The sequence below is a fragment of the Gossypium hirsutum genome, chromosome D11, assembly GCF_007990345.1.
Source record: "Gossypium hirsutum isolate 1008001.06 chromosome D11, Gossypium_hirsutum_v2.1, whole genome shotgun sequence".
Taxonomy (NCBI): domain Eukaryota; kingdom Viridiplantae; phylum Streptophyta; class Magnoliopsida; order Malvales; family Malvaceae; genus Gossypium; species Gossypium hirsutum.
Window position 1 is genome coordinate 68534646 of NC_053447.1, and position 21732 is coordinate 68556377.

At 34.5% G+C, this 21732-nt stretch overlaps 1 protein-coding gene and 1 pseudogene across 1 annotated transcript; both read left to right on the plus strand.

Moving 5' to 3' along the window:
* Positions 1-1167: 1167 nt before the first annotated feature.
* On the plus strand, positions 1168-6772 carry LOC107963181 (TMV resistance protein N). Its single transcript, XM_041104439.1, has 7 exons — positions 1168-1699; positions 1979-3080; positions 3178-3218; positions 3857-4097; positions 4240-5487; positions 5578-6329; positions 6669-6772. Exons 1-6 carry the CDS (start codon positions 1212-1214, stop codon positions 6322-6324), a joined length of 3867 nt encoding a protein of 1288 aa, XP_040960373.1. The 5' UTR covers positions 1168-1211; the 3' UTR covers positions 6325-6329; positions 6669-6772.
* Positions 6773-11990: 5218 nt separating this feature from the next.
* On the plus strand, positions 11991-15968 carry LOC121223282 (disease resistance protein RPV1-like; annotated as a pseudogene).
* The last annotated feature ends 5764 nt before the right edge of the window (positions 15969-21732 follow it).

Below are 21732 nucleotides of genomic sequence, written 5' to 3' on the forward strand. Positions count from 1 at the left end.
AACCTTAAACCCTAATCCCTTATTTATTTAATTTTTTCTTTAAAACCCTAAACTTAAAAACCCCAAAACCCTAACCCTAACCCCAAAATTAATAGCAGGAGACACGGGCAAAACGCTTCCTCAAGAAAGCATTTTCCTGCTTCGTCACCTGACAACGCGCTGACGTGGACATGTTTTCGGGGAAATAGGGCCATTCCGGTAATTATTCTTTCAATAATTTTTTTTAGAAAAAAATACTTTTATTTGTATTTTGCCCCTACTTAACCAACCTTGTCCTCTTAATTATTATTTTTTACACATTTACGTTGTTTACATCTTTTATTTAATTTAATCATTCTAGACTTATTTACATTCCTTCGTATATATCAAACAAATTTGAATTTTTTATTCATACTCATATTCAACATGAGCTCATATTCTATACATATCCCAAATGTTGGTTACATTCTTTTATACCATTTAAAATTTTAGTCACTTAATTCATTCCTTTTTACATAATTTAAATGTGCACATTTTAATTGGTTTTCATTTTTTTATTTATTAAAATTTTATTTTCATTCTAGTAACAAAACCATAGAAATTTGAGAGGAGATTTTCACCGCTTAAAATGTCCCCAGTGTTTCACCTAAAACCTCTGGGAAAAGCTTGTAAAATTACTTGTGGGATTAAAACTTCATTAGTCAGTATATCTCCTAGTCACAGTTCACTTTGACTTTGACATTTCGTGTATCAACTCTTTGATTCCTGAAATTAGGGAGATTTGAATATATACTTTTATCCTTAATTCCTCACTCTTTTATTTTTATTTATTCATCTATATATCTTTGATTAGTTTGATTTTCGCGGAAAAGAATTATTGGAATTTGGAACCCAGGTCGCCGGTTCTGGAAGTAATTGAGCTTGTCAAATCCCAAATGTTTAAGATATTTGAGAAATTTGAGTGTCTTTTGTCTACTCTCACCTTCTTGGAGTCTTCCCGGAAACAACATCAATAACCCCGAATTTCCACACCTACTCCCTTTCATTTCGAATACTAATGTTTTTAATTATTATCTTTCATTGTTAAGTACATAAAATGCAAACCGTCTCACCTTCATGGAAAGAACATATCACCCGGCCCTCTTCTATTTTTCATATGTTTTTCCTCATATATTCATTATTTCTGATTTTGAACACCAGATTGAAATATCCTTCTCCTTTCATACATCCTCATGTTGTCGTTACCTTCAACTTCTTCCTCCATTTCTAGAAAAAAATATGATGTTTTCTTGAGTTTCAGAGGTGAAGATACCCGCAACAACTTTACCGATCATCTCTATGATGCTCTAAGTAGGAGTGGGATCGTCACTTTCAGAGATGATCCAAAGCTGGAGGCCGGCGAAGAGATCGCACCTGAACTCTTTAAAGCAATTCAGCAATCATGGTGCTCGGTAATCGTTTTTTCACAAACTTATGCCTTTTCAAGTTGGTGCTTGGAGGAGCTTGCTGAGATTGTTAAACAACATAACAACGACGGCCATAAAGTGTTTCCAATTTTTTACCATGTTGGTCCATCTGATTTAAGAAAACAAAAAGAGAAAGTGGAAGAAGCCTTTGCCAGACATAAAGAGAGATACAAAGAAGATAGTGAGAAGATCCAAAGATGGCGAAATGCTTTAATTCAAGTGGCTGCAATCAAGGGATGGCATTTACATAACAGGTAATTCTTTCTTTTCTTCTTTATTTTCTAGTTTTTTGGATATATATGTATAACTTTTTTTTCTTTCTAATCCCATCTGTTTAATTGAAAAGTGTCATATTTCAATAAAAGAGCAAACTTTTGTATTCTGGCTCCGCAACAGATCTTGCTTTCTTATTCTTGGTTCTTGTTTACTTCCAAACTATATTATGTTTGATGATTCATTGAAAAAGAAAGTGTATTTGAAACATATCAACAAAATTTTATTCAAAACATTAAATTTTCCTCTTTTTTTTTTAGGCATGAATCAGAATTTATTAAAGACATTGTCAATAAGATATCAGCAAAACTATGTCAGACATATCCAGCTACTCATAGCAACTTGGTTGGAATTAGTGAACGCTTGGAGGATTTATTTTTGAAAATAAACATTGGGGAAGATGATGTCCGCATTATAGGAATTTGTGGAATGGGTGGTATCGGTAAAACGACACTCGCAAGAGTTGTTTACACTCAAATGTCATCTCAGTTTGAAGGTAAAAGTTTTATTGCTGATATTCGAGAAGTTTCAGACAAATGCGGACTAGTTTCTTTACAGAAACAACTTCTTTCACAGATCTTTCAGGGTGAATGCTTCAACTTTTTCGATGTTCATGAAGGGAGTGACATAATTAGCCATAGGTTGTCTCACAAAAAGGTTCTTGTTGTTCTTGATAATGTTGATAACATACAACACCTAAAATGCTTGGTTGGAAGGCACGATTGGTACGGATTAGGAAGTAGAATCGTTGTAACAACAAGAGAAGAACATTTACTTCGATCTTGGCCAGTTGATGATATGTATGAGCCCACAACATTGAATCCCAAAGATGCGCTTCAACTTTTCAGTCTGAAAGCTTTTCATAGTAATACAGTGCAGAAAGATGATTTCATTGAGCTTTCTAAACATGTTGTAAATTATGCTGGTGGACTCCCTTTAGCTCTTGAAGTCTTGGGTTCCTTTTTGTGCGGTAGAGATGCGACTCAATGGAGAAGTGCGATTGAAAGACTTAAAAGATATTCTAATAAAGAAATTCTCGATAAACTCCGAATCAGTTTTGATGGACTGGAAGAAAGGGAGAAGAATATATTTTTAGATATAGCATGCTTCTTCAATGGGGAGAAGAAAAATTTTGTAATCAAAGTATTGGATGGTTGTGAATTTTTTTCTGATATCGGAATTGATGTTCTGGTTAAAAAATCTCTCCTAGAAGTCGATGAACACAACAAATATTTGAAGATGCATGACTTGTTGCAAGAAATGGGAAGAACAATTGTTAAAGAAAAATGTGTTGATGAACCTGGAAAACGTTGCAGATTATGGGAGGAAAGAGACGTCCATCATGTCCTAACAAAAAACACTGTAAGTCATTCAACAAAAGTTACATACTATTTCTTTTCTATCCTACATTATTCACCATTTATTTTAATTTCTTATTGTCTATTCTTGATCTTTTTAGGCTACAAAAATGATTGAAGGCATAATCATCGATAATAAAAGGTAAGAAGACACACATAAACTTATATCTATGTGTAATGTAAATAATTATTATTTTTAAATATGATAAAAAAAAACTATGATAAAACTTTCGACATTCAATATTTCAATGTTTAATTATAAAATTTATCTAGCAACATATTTACTTTTTCAAAAGAATCAAAAGAGAAATTTATGTATTTTTGAAATATTAATGGTATATATTTAATGTACTAAAAGTGTATATCAACGAATTAGATTATAACATGTCATCAAAATTTTTCTAATGAAAATGGTTTCATTTTTAATTATGTGTCATTTTTTAGTTCATTAACTTGTAAATTATGCATTGTTTGTGGACCAAATATAAATCAACATATTAATTCATTTTTTTAGGATTAGGTAATTTAACATCGGATGTGATTGTTAGATATAAGTATCTCTTTAATATGGGTATATTCAAAAAAAATTTAAAAATTATTTTTTTCACGTATTTAAAAGGTTCTTAAAGGATCATATCTTAATACCCATATACGAATGTGCATTAGATATATGTATTAGATACGAGTACTTAAAAAACAATATGGATGCAACATTTCTTTTAGATATTGAATGTTTTTGTATATTTTGAAGCTCATTTTTGTTTTGCTCATGGATATTAGGGAATCAAACAAGATGCTCAATTTGAGTGTGGATACCTTCTTGAAGATGAAAAAACTGAGATTGCTCAAAGTGCTTTGCCTTTCAAATTGTGATGATCTCAAATATCTTTCTAATGAACTACGACTTTTAGATTGGACAGGATACCCTTTAAGATACTTGCCTTCAAGCTTTCAACCGGACAACCTTGTTCCACTTCTTTTACCATATAGTCACATTCAACAACTATGGAAGGGAAATAGAGTAAGAATTAACTCATCTTATCCTTGTGTTTTAGCTTATTTTAATATAAATTATTAAACTTTAATTAAGGTAAAACAAAAAAACAAAAATGAGCATTATTATGTTTTCTCATTTGTTTCTAATTTATTATGGTCTTCAACAGCCCTTGTTTAACTTGAAAATAATGAACCTCAGTGGGTCTCAAAACCTGATCAAGACACCAGACTTCACAACAGCATCAAATCTTGAGGTTTTGATTTTGGAAGGTTGTACCAAATTAGTGGATGTTCATCCATCAATCGGGGTGCTTAAGAGCCTTAAACTTTTGAATTTAAGATATTGCAAAAGTCTTAGGACTCTTCCAACCAAAATTGGAATGGAATCTCTTGAAACATTAATTCTTTCGGGTTGCTCAAATCTTGTAAGGTTTCCGGATATTGATGGGAAAATGGAACGCCTAAAAACTCTAGATCTTTCCGGTTGTTATAGAGTGGAAAATTTATCGGAGAATTTGCAGCAAGCAAAGTTTTTGGAAGAGCTTGACTTGAGTGAAACAGCCATAACAGAACCACCATCCTCCATTTTTCAATTTAAAAACCTTAAAGTTCTGTCTTTCAATGGGCGCAAGGGACCATCATATAAGTTACTACCAAATTTGCCTTCTGTTTTCAAGGTAATCCAAGGAAGAAGGACGAATCCCATGGCTCGGATGTTGCCTTTGTTGTCAGGTTTGAGTTCTTTAAGAGAGCTAAAACTAAGGGACTGCAATCTTTGTGAAGGAGATATTCCACGTGATATTTCTGGTCTATCCTGTTTGGAAGAACTTGATCTTAGTGGTAACAATTTCATCAGCATACCAGCATCTCTTACTCGACTCTCGAAGCTTGCAAATCTTATATTGTCAAATTGCAATATGTGCACTTTTGGTGAAGCAGATACTCATAGTGATATTTCTGGTCTATCCTCTTTGAGTTATCTTAATCTTAGTGGTAACAATTTCATCAGCATACCTGCATCTCTTACTCGACTCTCAAAGCTTCATGTTCTTGACTTGTCAAATTGCAACGTGTGCACTCTTGGTGAAGCAGATATTCATAGTGATCTTTCTGGTCTATCGTCTTTGATACGTCTTGTTCTTAGTGGTAAGAATTTCATCACCATTCCTTTGGCTCTTACTCAACTTTCCAGGCTCAAATTGCTTAAATTGTCAGGTTGCAAGATGCTTAAATCGTTGCCTGAGCTACCAACAAGTATAGGAAGTGTGATAATAGATGGTTGTTCTTCACTTGAAGTAGTTGCAAGTCCATCAAAAGTATGCAATTTAACGGGTCGTGGTTACATTAGTGCCATTAACTGCTTCAAATTGGCTGAGAATATCAATGCATTAGCACTGCTGAAAAGACATATTAAGGTCGATTAATCTCTTTTTTCTCCCTTACAAAATCTCATACTTGAGAATTTATGGTTTTAGTTACCAGACGACTTGTGTTTTATTTTGCAGGCACTTCCAAATTCTAGAAAATGGTTTGATAATGGCTTCTTTGATATTATGATGCCCGGAAGTGAAATTCCAGAATGGTTTAGCCAAAAAAAAAGTGACTCTTCAATTAAGATACCCCTACCTCTCAACCTTCGGAAAGATAGTCAATGGATTGGAGTTGCTTGGTGCTGCATTTTTGTCAATAATGATGCTTCAAGGGATGACGAGTATATCGGATGTAAAGGATCTATTTTTCGAGGTAGAAATTGTCGACGAATTTATTGGAGAAGCCAGTGGGTAGGTCGATCCTCTCACAAGCCCATAATGAAAGATCACCTTTTTCTTCGTTATTTTCCGCGTGATCAATTATATCCAATTTGCTTGGAGGATAAATATGGTGACTGTGAAACCAATAATTTGTGGACAACAGATTGCTTAGATCAAATAGGCGATGAGCTTGAGTTGTCTTTCAATGCCGAACTTGGACCAAATTCCCGTTGTGTTAAGGTGAAGAAGTGTGGTGTTAGAATAGTGTATGAGAAAGATTTGGAAGAAATGAAAGAGTTGCAGTGCCATACCACTCCATCTTCTCCAAAATTTGAACACATCCACCAACACTCTGCTCACAACCATGAATCAGTAGGTAGCACTTCTCACATGAAACGAAAACGTAATATCTATGAGGAAACGGAGGAAGAAGAGCCGCAACCAAAACGGATGCAAAATATTTTCAATTTTGTAAAGGGCCAATCAAGAAAGAAGCATTAACTGTGGTAAACTACTTAACCAACTTTGTCCTATTATTATTATTATTATTTTTTACACATCTTGTATTTCATTTAAACAATTATTCTAGACTTGTTTTGCATATGAGATATGATCCTTCCATTATATGCCAAAACATTAATTTAAAAACTTTTATTCATATTCATATTCAACATGTACATATCTCAAATGTTGATAACATTATTTTTTATACCATTTAAAATTTTAGCTACTTAATTCATTCCTTTTTACATAACCGAAATGTGTACATTTTAATTGGTTTCACTTTTTTATTAAAATTTTATTTCCATTATATATATTCACTTACATATATATTTTATTTGTAGGTTGAAGACGAAGCAACTTGAAACAAAATTGTGAGATAAAAATGAAGATGAAGTAAGTAATAATAAAGTGAGAATTATTTAATAAGGATTGATCATAATTTCAGCTGCGTTAAAAATCATTTTATTTTTATTGGAGACTAACTTATGTATTCAATTTAATCAATCAAAACTGTTTTTATATATTTAGAAGATTAATTATAAATCGTTAATAGTACTTAAATAGATGTAATTCCTTCTAATAAAGTATCATTTAAATTTGATGGCTTGAAGTACAAATAACATTATTCCAACTCTTCAATTTATATTTTTTTATAAAATATTTATGTTTAGACACTTATTCTTTTTTTTTTCTTTTAAAAAATTCAATAGATTCATTTTTTGTTCTTGGCAACAGTTGTGTTTTCTGTGATATCAACAAAATTATCTCGATTTGAGGTAAGATAATATACAAGTGATATAGATGATCTCAATGGAACAAAAATAATCTTGTTATTTTTTATGTTTGTCCCCTAGACCAATAGAAGCATGGCTCAAAGGATAATGCAAGTGAGGAATCAACAAAAGTGATCAAGTTGTGTTTATGTGTCAAACATAAATGTTGAAAATGGCCAGCTATGCTGCTGTTATGTTTTTGTTAAAGTGCATGCTACTATGATGATTTTGTTGAGTGCATACAGCTTGTATGGATACTGCAACAATTGTGCATGTTGCAGCAATATTTTCTATTTTAGTTGCACTATAATTTAGTTTGGATGAAAATGAACTTAGTTGTTGAAGTTTTGATGGGATGATTGAGTTGATAAGTCAACTTATTCATGTGTACAAGCAATGTTTTAATAGTCCCAATGCTGATTAGTGGAATTAGTTGAGTATTTGGTGATGTTTTGTGATTATAAATGTATTGTTTTTATATTGAATGAGCAAACATATCAGTTGTGTAAAGCAGATTATTGCTTCCTTGCTGCACATTTGTGAGCAAGTAAATTGTTCTTTGTTTCTTCCTCCTTTGTTCTCTGTCTTGTTCTCTTCTTTTGTTGCTGTCAAAACCCCAACAATAAAGGTTAAATATAAGACAATCTTCTGACTCCCTACCCCAAGCAATAATAAAGGTTACGATAATATAGTAAAAACATAGATCACCACTACCACCCACTGTAAAAATTCTAAAATCACATGCAAAATTCTTTCAAATTCCCCCTACTTAGCCCATGCTTGCCCTCAAGTATGGTTCCTATCTACTGTGAAAGTTAGATTCTATCATAAAAGAAATATCACTCCAAAGTTTTATAAAAATCAGTCAAAAATGCATATGAAAAATAAAGAGAACCCTAAGCTTGCTTTAAGTAAAACAGAAAAAGTTTTCCAATTAATACACACAAAAATTAGAATCGACTTGAATTATTTAATGAAAATTAGGTAAATTACCAAACCTACCAAGACACCCTATTTGTTTCCTCCTCTAGTCTCCAAATTATATTTTTCTTTTTTCTTTTTTATTTATTTTGATTTTGATTTATTTATTATTTATATTTTTAATGCTTTAGGAATATACTGAACCTTTTGACGCAAAGAGAGATGACAGCCAAGCACCCCACCCTGGTTACTCAGCCTAACATGTTCTTAAAAATTAATTCCGGTTAGCGGAGTTTTACCTAACACGCCACATAACCTTTTGGCGCGAAATAGAATGACAACCCAAGCACCCTACCCCGGTTACTCAGTCAGTCACGCTTTTAAGTTGCACTCATAACCACGGAAACATTAAACGACATTTTAATAATAACTTTTTTATGAGGACTTTAGAGAAAAAAAATAATCAAGTGTCACAAATAAGTTTCAGTAATTACCTTAATAGTAATGAACATATTTTAGCATGCAAACATATTAAGTGTCCACTTTGTATTAAACTTGATCAATTTTACGAAAAGCAAGATAAACTCTATGAATCACAATTATTTTTAGCCTAATAAGAATAAAACAGTGGAGATGACATCAATTATGGAAAATCCATAATTTCCTCAGAAAATAAGAATCATGCTTGTAGGTCAAACAGTAGGCAATTCTTGGTAAAAATCTTGGGCATGAAAAGAGGTAGGAGATTCTAAAAAAATAAATATGGACAAAATGGAGCCTCAAGCAGCAACACCAACCAAAACTAATCACAATAATAGCAACAACAACCAAAATCACAGCAGAAAATGATAGTAATAACGAAGAGTACCTCCCCCTTCTGAAAGCACATTGTCCTCAATGTAGACGAAAAGAAATAAATAGGTACAAAAGTTTAGAAAAACTCCATGTGTTGTTACTGTTGATCGCATATGATGGCAATGAGCTCGGTCAGTTGCTGGCCAAAGGTTTCAAGTCGAGCCTCAATGCGCTCTAAGCGTTGCTCAACGGTTTTCTTTGCATTTTTGCTCTGTTTTATCTAAGCAAAAGAAAAAAAATTATTAATATCCAAATAAGTAATAAATAATAAAATAAAATAAAGTAATAAATAAAGTAAATAAAATAAAATAAAAAAATAAAAATTGGGTTGCCTCCCAACAAGCGCTTGTTTAACGTCATTAGCTCGAAGCCGTTATTGATTCTATGGTGGTTCCAAATGGATTTTCTCAACCGTGTGGGCTTGAAAATTCTCATAAAATGGCTTCAACCGTTGGCCATTGACTACGAACCGCTTTCCAGATTCTTCACTCTCTATTTCAATTGCTGCATGTGTGAACATTTTAGTAACAATAAAAGGTCCTTGCCATCATGATCAAAGCTTACCTGGGAATAACTTTAACACGGAGTTATAAAGTAAAACTTTTTGTCCTACCGAAAAATGTTTCTGAGCTATTCTCTTCTCGTGAAACAACTTTGTCTTGTCTTTATAAATGCGAGCATTCTCGTAGGTATCATTGCGAATTTCTTCTAACTCTTGAATGTCTAATTTCATTGCCTTTCCTGCGGGTTCTAACTCCAACTCTGGTGCCTGTATAACAGAAGGTAACAGTTTAGTATTTGGAGATAATAACTCATTAACAAATTCAAATTCATCAAGTTCAGAATTATCTCTACAAATTGACTCAAAATTCTCTTCCACTAAAGAGTCAATTATGTCAATACGATTTACGCTCAAGATTTCGCTTGGATGGCTAATGGCGTCGTAGACATTAAACTTTACAATCTCCTCATCAAACTCCATCGTGAGAGTTCCACTTCGAATGTCGATTTTAGTACTAGCCGTACTAAGGAACGGTCGACCTAGCAGGAGATCTGAAGATCTAGGAGTGCTATCCTCCTCCATTTTGATCCTTAGCAGGAGATCTGAAGATCCAGGAGTACTATCCTCCTCCATTTTGATCACATAAAAATCTGCAGGGAAAATAAGCTCGTTAACTTTTACCAGAACATCCTCAAGGACTCCTTCTGGATGCATAATAGACCTGTCCGCCAATTGAATGATAACATATGTTTTTGTCAAAAAACCCGCGTTAAGTGATTCATAAATAGAATATGGCATTACATTTATAGAATCCCCTAGATCACACATAGCCTTCTTAATTCCCAGATGGCCTATTTTGCATGGTATTGCAAACATGCCCCTATCCTTGCATTTTGCCGGCATTTTTCGCTGAACACTGCGGATACATTCTCACCAACATTCACCCTTTCATTACCTGTTAATTTTCGCTTGTTGGTGCAAAGCTCTTTAAGAAATTTAGCATATCGCGGTATTTGCTTGATGGCATCCAACAGCGGAATGTTGATGTTGATCTCGACATTCCTAAATGTTTCGAGGATTTCCTTGTCCTCTTTACCTCTTCGACACTGGTTGAATCGTTTTGGAAATAGAGGTTGAATTTTAGGCAATGGAGGCTTCGGTCGGACCTATTCCTCCTTCTCGAGTTTTTCCTGGGCGATTTCTTGGCCAAGATTCCTATTAGGAATCGGTTCCAGTACCTTTTCACTTTGCAACGTCACTGCATTTGCATTTTGTCTAGGGTTTGGTTCTGTTTGTGACGGTAGCTTCCCTTGAGAGGTCAATTTCTCAATTGATGTGGTCAACTCTCTGATGGACAGCTCGGTTTTCTATTGGAAATCCTTTGTCTCTTTTTGGTAATTAAGAGTTTGCTATTGAAAATCAAGAACATTAGCTGCTAACTTATTGACCATGGTTTCTAGAAAATTACCTGAACCTTGTAGCTGTTGCGGAAACCGATTTTAGTATGGCTGGTTATTTCGTGGATTGGCCCCATAACTTAAGTTAGGATGGTCTTTCCACCCTAGGTTGTAGGTATTAGCGTAGGGGTCGTATCGCCTTTGTGGCGGCCCAGGGAAATTTTCCACAGTATCTAGATTGGCTATGGTATCATCATACAAATTGGGATATGCATCAGTTGCATGATCAAGTGTAGCACATATTCCACATAACCGGGTTGTCTTCGTTTTTTCTGCAATAAGAGAGTTTATCATATTAGTAAGTCTATCAACTTTATCCTCTAAGGTTGAATTACTTAATTAGCTGGTGAACCCTTCTAGGGGGTTCAGTATTGGCTCGGAACTGCTGAGAATTTGCAACCATCGTGGAGATCAAGTCTCTCGCTTGTTGGGGAGTCATGTTGACCAATGCTCCTCCACTAGCGGTGTCTACCATGTTCATCTCCATGGGCTTCAGACCTTCGTAAAAGTATTGGAGGAGAGATTGCTCCGTTATACCATGTTTCATACAATCTATTCTCTAATATGTATTCATAATTCTCCATATTATACAAAGTTGTTATTGGCTTGATCACTCATTCCCACTAACTCCTTTATTTTTCCCAAGCAATATAAGGTGTAATAAAAAATAGATCTCTCAATTGAGTGAGTTGAATCTATCTAGATTGAATCAATTCAAGTTTTAAGTTTTTTTTAATTCAATTTAAATTTGAGTTATTTTTTTATTTGAACTTGAGTTAAGTTTTCATACCATAGTTAAAATCAATTCAAATTTAAATAATTTTAGATATGAAACTTAAACTTTTTAAGTTTAATTATTATGGATTATGAATTTTTTAAATGATTATGAATTAATTTGGGTTTGAGGAAAATAATACATAAATGTCATTCTTAGAATTGGAGGTGACAGTAAAGAGTGCATTCAAACTGATGGTCACATGCTAATATACTAAACAACCTACAGTGTACAGAGTGTATTCAAACTGATAGTCACATGCTTTAAAATTATATTCTAATTATTATTCTCATAATCTTATAATTAAATACGTAAAATACAAACCGTCCAACATTTTTAATTATTACTTATAATTAAACTAGCATCCATTTTGCCAACTCTCACCTTCTTGGAAAGAACACATCCATAGCTCATCTTTGACCCCTAATTTCCGCCCCTATGCTCATATACTTACTTTTTCTAGTTTCTTTGTGGGTATTGGTCGATCTATTTTCTGATTTTGAACTACCAGATTGAGATATTCTTCTCTTCTCATACATCCTCATGTTGTCATTACCTTCAACTTCTTGGTCCATTTCTAGAAATAAATATGATGTTTTCTTGAGTTTTAGAGGTGAAGATACCCGCAAGAACTTCACCGATCATCTCTATGATGCTCTAAGTAGGAGTGGGATCGTCACTTTCAGGGATGATTCAAAGCTGGAGGTCGGCGAAGAGATTGCGCCAGAACTCTTTACAGCAATTCAGCAATCATGGTGCTCGGTAATCGTTTTTTCAGAAACTTATGCCTTTTCAAGTTGGTGCTTGGAGGAGCTTGCTGAGATTGTTAAGCAAAAAAACGACATGGGACATAAGGTATTTCCAATTTTCTACAATGTGGATCCATCCGATTTAAGAAAACAGAAAGAGAAAGCTGAGGAGGCCTTTGGATACAAGGAAGATAGAGACAAGATCCAAAGGTGGCGAAATGCTTTGACTCAAGTGGCAAACATCAAGGGATGGCATTTAAATAATAGGTAATTCTTTCTTTTCTTTTCTCTTCTCTAGTTTAATTGAGAAGTCTCATATTTCACTAAAAGAGCAAATTTTGTATTCTGGTTCCGCAACAGATCTTTAAATTTCTTTCTTATTCTTGGTTCTTTGCTTCCAAACTATATTATGTTTCATGATTCATTGAAAAAGAAAGTGCATCTGAAAGATATCAACAAAATTTTATTCAAAAAATCAGATTTTCTTTCTTTGTAGGCATGAATCAGAATTTATTAGAGACATTGTTAAGAAGATATCAGCAAAACTATGTCAGACATATTCAATTACTCATAGTGACTTGGTTGGAATGACTGTACCCTTGGAGGATTTATATTTGAAAATAAACATTGGGGAAGATTATGTCCGCATTATAGGGATTTGTGGAATGGGTGGCATCGGTAAAACAACACTCGCAAGAGTTGCTTATGATCAAATGTCACCTCATTTTGAAGGTAAAAGCTTTCTTGCTGATATTCGAGAAGTTTCAGACAAATGCGGACTAGTTTCTTTACAGAAACAACTTCTTTCACAGATCTTTCATGGTGAATGCTTCAACTTTTTCGATGTTCATGAAGGGATACCATAATTAGCCATAGGTTATCTCACAAAAAGGTTCTTGTTGTTCTTGATAATGTTGATAACATGCAACACCTAAAATGCTTGGTTGGAAGGCATGATTGGTTCGGATTAGGGAGTAGAGTCATTGTAACAACAAGAGACGAACATTTGCTTCGATGTTGCCGAGTTGATGATGTGTATATGCCCACAACACTGGTTCCCAAAGATGCGCTTCAACTTTCCAATCTGAAAGCTTTCCATAGTGATATAGTGCTGAAGGATGATTTCATTGAGCTTTTTGAACATGTCATAGATTATGCTAGTGGGCTCCCTTTAGCACTTGGAAGTTTTGGGTTGCTTTTTGTGCGGTAGAGATGCAACTCAATGGAGGAGTGCGATTAAAAGACTTAAAAGAGATTCTAATAAAGAAATTCTCGATAAACTACGAATCAGCTTTGATGGACTAGAAGAAAGGGAGAAGAATATATTTCTAGATATAGCATGCTTCTTCAATGGGGAGAAGAAAGATTTTGTAATCAAAGTATTTGATAGTTGTGAGTTTTTTTCAGATATTGGAATTGATGTTCTCATTAAAAAATCTCTAGTAAAAATCGATGAACACAACGAATATTTGAATATGCATACTTGTTGTAAGAAATGGGAAGAAAAATTGTTAGAGAAAAATGTGTTGATGAACCTGGAAAGCGTTGCAGATTGTGGGAAGAAACGGACGTCCATCATATCCTAACAAAAAACACGGTAAATCATTCAACAAAAGCTACATACTATTTCTTTTTTGTATAAAATTCTAATCAATATATGATATAAATTCAAAGCTTAGTCTAATTAACTGATACAGATATTTTGTACTTTTTGAGATAAGTTATGTTTGATGTTTACAAATATTAAGAACTTGTAAAAGTAAATATTTAATTTCATTGCATTGCATTGCATTACCCTAATTAGAAACTATTTTACTTTGTTTAAAATGCTTTATTTATTATATTTCGAGTATAATAATGTTAAATAAAAATGTAAATTTTCAAAAGTTTATCCTACGTTATGCATCATTTATTTTGTTTTCTTATTTTCTATTTTTGATTATTTTAGGGTACAGAAATAATTGAAGGCATGATTATTGATAATAAAAGGTAAGAAGATAATACACATAAATATGTGTATTGTAAATAATTTTTTATTTTTAAAAAATATAATTAGAAACTCTAGCAAAACCTTATACGCTCAATATGTCAATGTTTAATTATCAAATTTGTCTAACAACGTATTGCTCTTTCAAAATAATCAATAGAGAACATGTATGACTTTTTGAAATATTAATACTGTATATAAGTGGATTAGATTATAACATGTCTGCAAAAGGTTTTTTCTCATTTCTTCAAAAGGTTTTTTTTTAATGAAAATGTATCATTTTTAATTATGTGATATCTAATTATAAATCAAAATATTAATTCAATTGTTTTTAGGATTAGGTAATTTTATGTGCATGTGACTATTAGATATAAATATGTTATTTATATGGGCATGTTCAATTTAAAAAAGAAAAAGTTTTTCCATGTATTTAAAGAGTTTTTAAAGGATCATATCTTAATACTTATATTCGGATATGCATTAGATATAATTATCGAATACAAGTACTTAAAAAAATAATGCAGATGCAACATATATAGCTTTTAGTTATTGAATGTTTCTGTATATCCTAAAGCTCATTTTTGTTTTGCTCATGGTTATTAGGAAATCGAGCAAAATGCTCAACTTAAGTGTCCATGCCTTCTCAAAGATGAAAAATTTGAGATTGTTCAAAGTGCTTTGCCAATCAAAATGTGATGATCTCAAATTTCTTTCTAATGAGCTACGGCTTTTAGATTGGAAAGGATACCCTTTAAGATCGTTGCCTTCAAGCTTCCAACCCGACAACCTTGTGGTACTTCTTTTACCATATAGTCACATTCAACAACTATGGAAGGGAAATAGAGTAAGAATTAACTCATCTCATCCTTGTATTTTAGCTTATTTTAAACTTTGACTAAGGTAAAAAAAAAAAAACAAAAATAAGCATTATTATGTTTTCTCATTTGTTTCTAATTTATTGTGATCTTCAACAGCCCTTGTGTAAGTTGAAAATGATGAACCTTGAAGGGTCCCAAAACCTGATCAAGATACCAGACTTTACAACGGTATCAAATCTTGAAGTTCTAATATTGGAAGGTTGTACCAAATTAGTGGATGTTCATCCATCAATCGCAGTACTTAAGAGTCTTAAAGTTTTGAATTTAAGAGATTGCAAAAGTCTTAAGAGTCTTCCGACCAAAATTGGAATGGAATCTCTTGAAACATTAATTCTTTCGGGTTGCTCAAGTCTAGTAAGGTTTCCGGAGATTGATGGGAAAATGGAACGCCTAAAAACTTTAGATCTTTCCGGTTGTTATAGAGTTAAAAATTTGTCGGAGAATTTGCAGCAAGCGAAGTTTTTGGAAAATCTCGACTTGAGTGAAACAGCCATAGCAGAACCACCATCCTTCATTTTTCAATTTAAAAATCTTAAAGTTCTGTCTTTCAATGGATGCAAAAGATCATCAAAGTTACAGCAAAATCTTCCTTCTCTTTTCAAGTTAATCCGAAGAGGAAGGACAAATTCTTTGGCTCCGATGTTACCTTCATTGTCAGGTTTGAGTTCATTAAGAGAGTTGAATCTAAGGGACTGCAGTCTTTGTGAAGGAGATATTCCTAGTGATATTTCTAGTAAGAATTAGCTTAGAAGTAGATGCATTTCATTGAAAGCAACATGCACTAATTGCTAAATTTAAGTGGTAATTGCTCTTCTAACGGGATTGTAAGCCTTTTCGTTCATCACTGATTCTTGGTAGGTCTTGTCTTCTAAAGGGATTTTGACAGTGGGATTAACTAAAGCCAAAATATCAATAAGATAGATGATCTGATCAGTGCAAGAAAAATGATCTTGGTGCTTTATGTTTACCGCCTAGATCAATAAAAGCATGGAAGTGGAGGACCAACAGAGGTTGCCCAGTTGAAATGGAAGCAGACAGTAAAGTAATAATAGACTCGAGGGAATTGGGGTTTCAAAAATGGGTTATGTTATTAAATAATTACTTCTTTTTAAGATGTAATGTAATATAAATTATACCATTTTGAATGAACATTTTGAATTTGTTGAATATAAAATGTAAATTGAAATAATAATTAAAAACTTTTGTTTAATATAGCGTATCTTAATCAAAATTGAAATAAAAATGAAAGGCTGCCTGATATTTCATTTGTACTGCTCCACATATTAATTCCATGGCGAATTAAAATCCAATGAACCTCATCATCCTGGATGTCGAGGTAGCCTCCCATATCTTAGATAACCCTATTTAGGGAATCAATTAAATCCCTGATCAGTCGAACCATTTAAGTACAAAATTTATAAAATAAAATCCTTTCACCACCACCATTTATTGATTCTGCTAAGGTGACAATTACGGATTATAAAACATTTAAATTTCTACAGTTCACATGTATGTTTCTTATGACGTAGAAATTTTAAGTTTTTAAAAGTTAATAAATAGTTGGTAATAACTTATATAATAATCAAATCGGAATATTATATTTTTTGTTGTAATAACAATTCTTTTACCCTCTTCATCATCTATTGATAAGTCAATGGCTACTTGTTAGTTTTTAATTATTATTTTTCATTGTCATATCTACTCTTTAATTGTTAAGTACATAAAATACAAACCGTCCATCATTTTTAACTCTCACCCCTCTTCTGTTTCTGATATGTTTTTCCTCATATATTCATTATTTTCTGATTTTGAACTCCAGATTGAGATATCCTTCTCCTTTCATACATCCTCATGTTGGCCTTACCCTCAACTTCTTCCTCCATTTCTAGAAAGAAATATGATGTTTTCTTGAGTTTCAGAGGTGAAGATACCCGCTACAACTTTACCGATCATCTCTATGATGCTCTTGTTAGAAAAAAGGCAGCAGCAACAATGAACAACAAAGAGCATAAGCTCATGAAAAACAGCAAGCAAAACAATTGATAGGCTAAAGAAAAAAAATAACCGAATAAGAAAGTCCCATACTGCTTTCATTTCCATTTCAAAATATATAAGAGTTACAAAAGCAAGTCAGTTACCTAAACGTAACTACTCCCACCAAATTTGGCAAGTTGCCAACTAAAATATTACAAAAGAAAAGCTGAAAAAATTCAGCTGTTACATCCATCAATTTCAAATCTAAAAGTACTAGCTTTAGATATCAAGCAACTTGCCAACTTGTTAACATCACAAAAAATACAAAATTTAAACAAAAGAAAGTTTCTTCTGGTTTAATCTTCAAACAGACATGTAAGCATTACTGCTGCTGGAAGTTTGTTGCATTGCAGGCCAATGCTCAACACTCCTCCTTGGACTGTAGGCAACAAACACCGATTGAATCCCTTAGAAATTCAAACCTGATTGTGCCAAGAGGCTTTGTCAAAATGTCAGCCAATTGATCTTGTGAGCCGCAATGTATAAGACACACTTCTTTGGATTGAACAACTTCTCGAACAAAGTAAAACTTGAGCTTAAAATGTTTGGTTTTGCCATGAAAAACAGGATTTTTGGAGATGGCAACTGCTGACTGGTTATCCACCATAATTTCAGTAGGCTTGAGCTGTTCTTCATTCAAATCACATAGCAACTTCCTAAGCCAAATGGCTTGATTCACTGCTGCAGCTGCTGCTATGTATTCGGCTTCAGCAGTAGACTGAGCAACAGTTTGTTGCTTCTTTGAACTCCAACTGAAAACTCCCGAACCAAGTGTAAAGAAGTAGCCTGAAGTACTTCTCATATCATCAACTGATCCACCCCAGTCACTATCTGAGTAGCCAGTTAATTTCAGCTCACTTCCTTTCTTAAACATTACACCAAACTTCAAAGTACCTTTGACATACTTGAGTATTCTCTTTGCTGCTTTCAAATGAGTTTTATTGCAGCTGTGCATGAATCTAGACAGTAGACTAACTGAATGCATAAGGTCAGGTCTGGTTGCTGTCAAGTAAAGTAAACAACCAATCAAGCTTCTATACTCCTTTTCATCTACCTTTTCTTCATTTCCAAAGCTACTTAGTTTCTCTCCCACAGCTAATGGTGTGCTCACTGGTTTGCTGTTTTCCATATGAAACTTAGTGAGAATTTTCAAGGCAAATGCATGCTGGCTGATAAAAATGCCTTGATCAGACTGGTCTACTTCCATACCAAGGAAGTAAGTCATGATTCCTAAGTCTGTCATGTCAAACATGTCTTGCATATTCTTCTTGAACTCCTGAATCAAATCGACCCTGCTTCCAGTCACTAATAGATCATCCACATATATTGAGACAATCAGCAAAGTCTCATCTTTGGACTTTTTTATAAACAAAGTTGGCTCACTCAAACTTTTCTCGAAATTGAGCCTAGACAGGTAAGCATCTATCCTGTCATACCAGGCTCGAGGAGCCTGTTTTAGTCCACAGAGTGCCTTCTTCAACTTGTAAACCTTGTCCTCCTTTCCTTGGACTTTAAATCCATCAGGCTGTTCAACATAAATTTCTTCTTTAAGAAAACCATTCAGGAAAGCTGACTTGACATCAAGTTGATGGACCCTCCACTACTTCTGTGCTGCGAAGGCAAACAAAAGCTTTATGGTATCCAGCCTTGCCACTGGAGCAAATGTCTCCTCAAAATCATGCCAAACTGTTGATTGTACCCTTTCACTACAAGCCTTGCCTTGTGTTTGTTCAAAAAGCCATCAGCATTGAATTTGGCCCTGAAAACCTACTTGACACCTATGACCTTCTTCTGATCAGGTCTGTCTACCAGATCCCAAGTGTCATTTTTGTGGATCATGTCAATTTCAACCTCCATAGCCTTCTTCCAGCTCTTGCTTCTTACAGCTTCTTCATAGCTTGAAGGCTCAACAATGGCCACATTGCATCTTTGGTAGATATCAGCAATAGACCTGGTCCCTCTCACAAGAGCATCATCTAGATTGGCATTACTGACTTCATTTTCTGCCAATTCCAGATTGCTATCAATCTGCTCTTCTTCAAACTGACTTGTGTTAGAGCCATCTAGACTCCAAAACCTTCCTTCATCGAATTTGACATCCCTGCTTACCAAAATATTCTTGGTTGAAGGATCAAATACTCTGTAGCCCTTCTTGCAGCTACTGTAGCCAACAAATATACCAGGAACTGACCTCTTCTCGAGCTTGGTTCTTCTTTCTGCAGGGACAAGTACAAAACACATGCAACCAAACACTTTTAAATGGGAAACAATTGGTTTAAGATCATACCATGCTTCAAAAGGAGTTTTATCATTCACAACATGTGTTGGCAGCCTATTGAGCAGATGCACTGAGGTGTTGACACCTTCAGCCCAAAAAATGCTTGGAAGCTTGCTTTGAAACAACAAACACTTGGTCATGTTCATCACTGTTCTGTTCTTCCTTTCACATACTCTATTTTGCTTAGGAGTATACACGGTGGTCAATTGATGATGAATCCCAGCCTGCTCACATAGCTTCTGAAATCTTTCAGACAAGTATTCAGAACCATTGTCTGTCCTCAAGGCCTTAATCCTGCAGCCTGTTTGATTTTCTGCCAATGCCTTGAACTTTCCAAAAACTTCAAACACTTCTGACTTCTGTTTCATGAAATAAACCCAGCAAAATCTGGTCAGATCATCAATAAACAGTATAAAATACTTACTGCCATTCAGTGAAGGGGTCTTCATTGGTCCACAGACATCTGAGTGCACCAACTCAAGTTTTTCTCGAGCCCTCCATGCTTGGTTTACTGGAAAAGGCAACCTGGCCTGCTTACCAAGCTGGCACACTTTACAAACAGATTCATTTGCATCAACCTTAATCATGTCCTCTGTCAAACTTATCTTGTGCAGCAAATTGAGTGACCTGAAATTGGCATGGCCAAATCTTCTATGCCATAGATCAGCATTGTCAACTGAACTTGTATAGGCTCTTCTCTCAAGTTGGCTCACATCCAGCATGAAACACCTATCTGCCATGGGTGCTGAAACAACTTCTCTACCAAGAACATCATTAATAACACAAAAATCATTCTTGAAAACTAGAGAGTAGCCTTTCTTAACCAGCTGACCTACACTAAGTAGATTTTGATCTATTTCAAGTACATAGAGCACATCTGAAATAACCTTGTTACCTGAACCAGTGTTGATCACAACATCACCTCTGCCTTTAGCTTCAATAAGATTCCCATTGCCTATTCTGACCTTTGAAGCAAAACTCCTGTCAAGGTCCTTGAACAGGCTCTCATTTGATGCCATGTGATGTGAGCAGCCACTATCCACAAGCCAACTGCATTTGGATTTGCTTGTGGTTGTAGAACATGAGGCAGTGAAGACATGCTCCTCTTGAGCTTGAAGATCTTCAGCAGTCTTGGCTTGTACTGGCAGAGTTTGTGACTTTTCTTGATTTCTACAAATCTTTTCATGGTGACCATACTGCTTGCAACTCTTGCATTGGATGTCTGGTCCGTTCCAGCAATACTTCTCCAAATGGTTAGTCTTCTTGTAGTGAACGCATGGTGGAAACCTCCTTCTACCAGCATCTTTCTTTGATCTTTCCCTCTTTTCAAACCAAGGCTTCTTAGCTTTTTGACTTGAGCTAGAGCCTTCTCTGACCTTTGCTTAAAAAGCACCTTCAGGACTCTCCTCTTGCCTACTTGCTCTTCTCTGCTCAAGTGCATAGAGTGAGTTAACCAACTCAGACAAAGAAATGGTTGTGAGATCTCTCGAGTCCTCTAATGAGAAAATTTTTGACTCAAACCTTTCAGGTAAGGTGGTAATAACCTTCTCAACAACCCTGCTGTCACTGAAATCTTCTCCAAGGAGTCTAATATTATTGACAGTAGCCATAATCCTATCAGAATATTGCTTGATAGTTTCTGACTCTTTCATCTTCAAATTTTCAAACTCCCTTCTAAGATTAATTACTTGTTGCTGCCTAGTCTTGTCTGATCCCATGAACTCCTCTTTTAGCTTGTCCCAAGCTTGTTTGGGTGAGTCACAGGCCATGATGCGAGTAAAAATCACATCAGACACTCCATTCTGTAGGCAGGCCATGGCTTTATGCTTCTTGGCTCGCTCCTCACCATGTTGCCTGATTTGAGCAATGGTTGGATTTGCTCTCAATGGTGGTGGCTCGACATCATTTTCAACTACACTCCACAGATCAAGTGCTTGGAGGTAAGTTTTCATTTTAACTACCCAAATGTGGTAGTTTTCTCCAGCAAAAATTGGTGGTGGAGGAGGTGCAAAGCTCATGTTGCTGAAACTGGTTTGACAAACACGATTTTTTAAGTTTATTTTGAAACAAAAAAACTTAAACAACAGAGGTCCTCAAAGACAAGAGGCTTTGATTACCATTTGTTAGAAAAAAGGCAGCAGCAACAATGAACAACAAAGAGCATAAGCTCATGAAAAACAACAAGCAAAACAATTG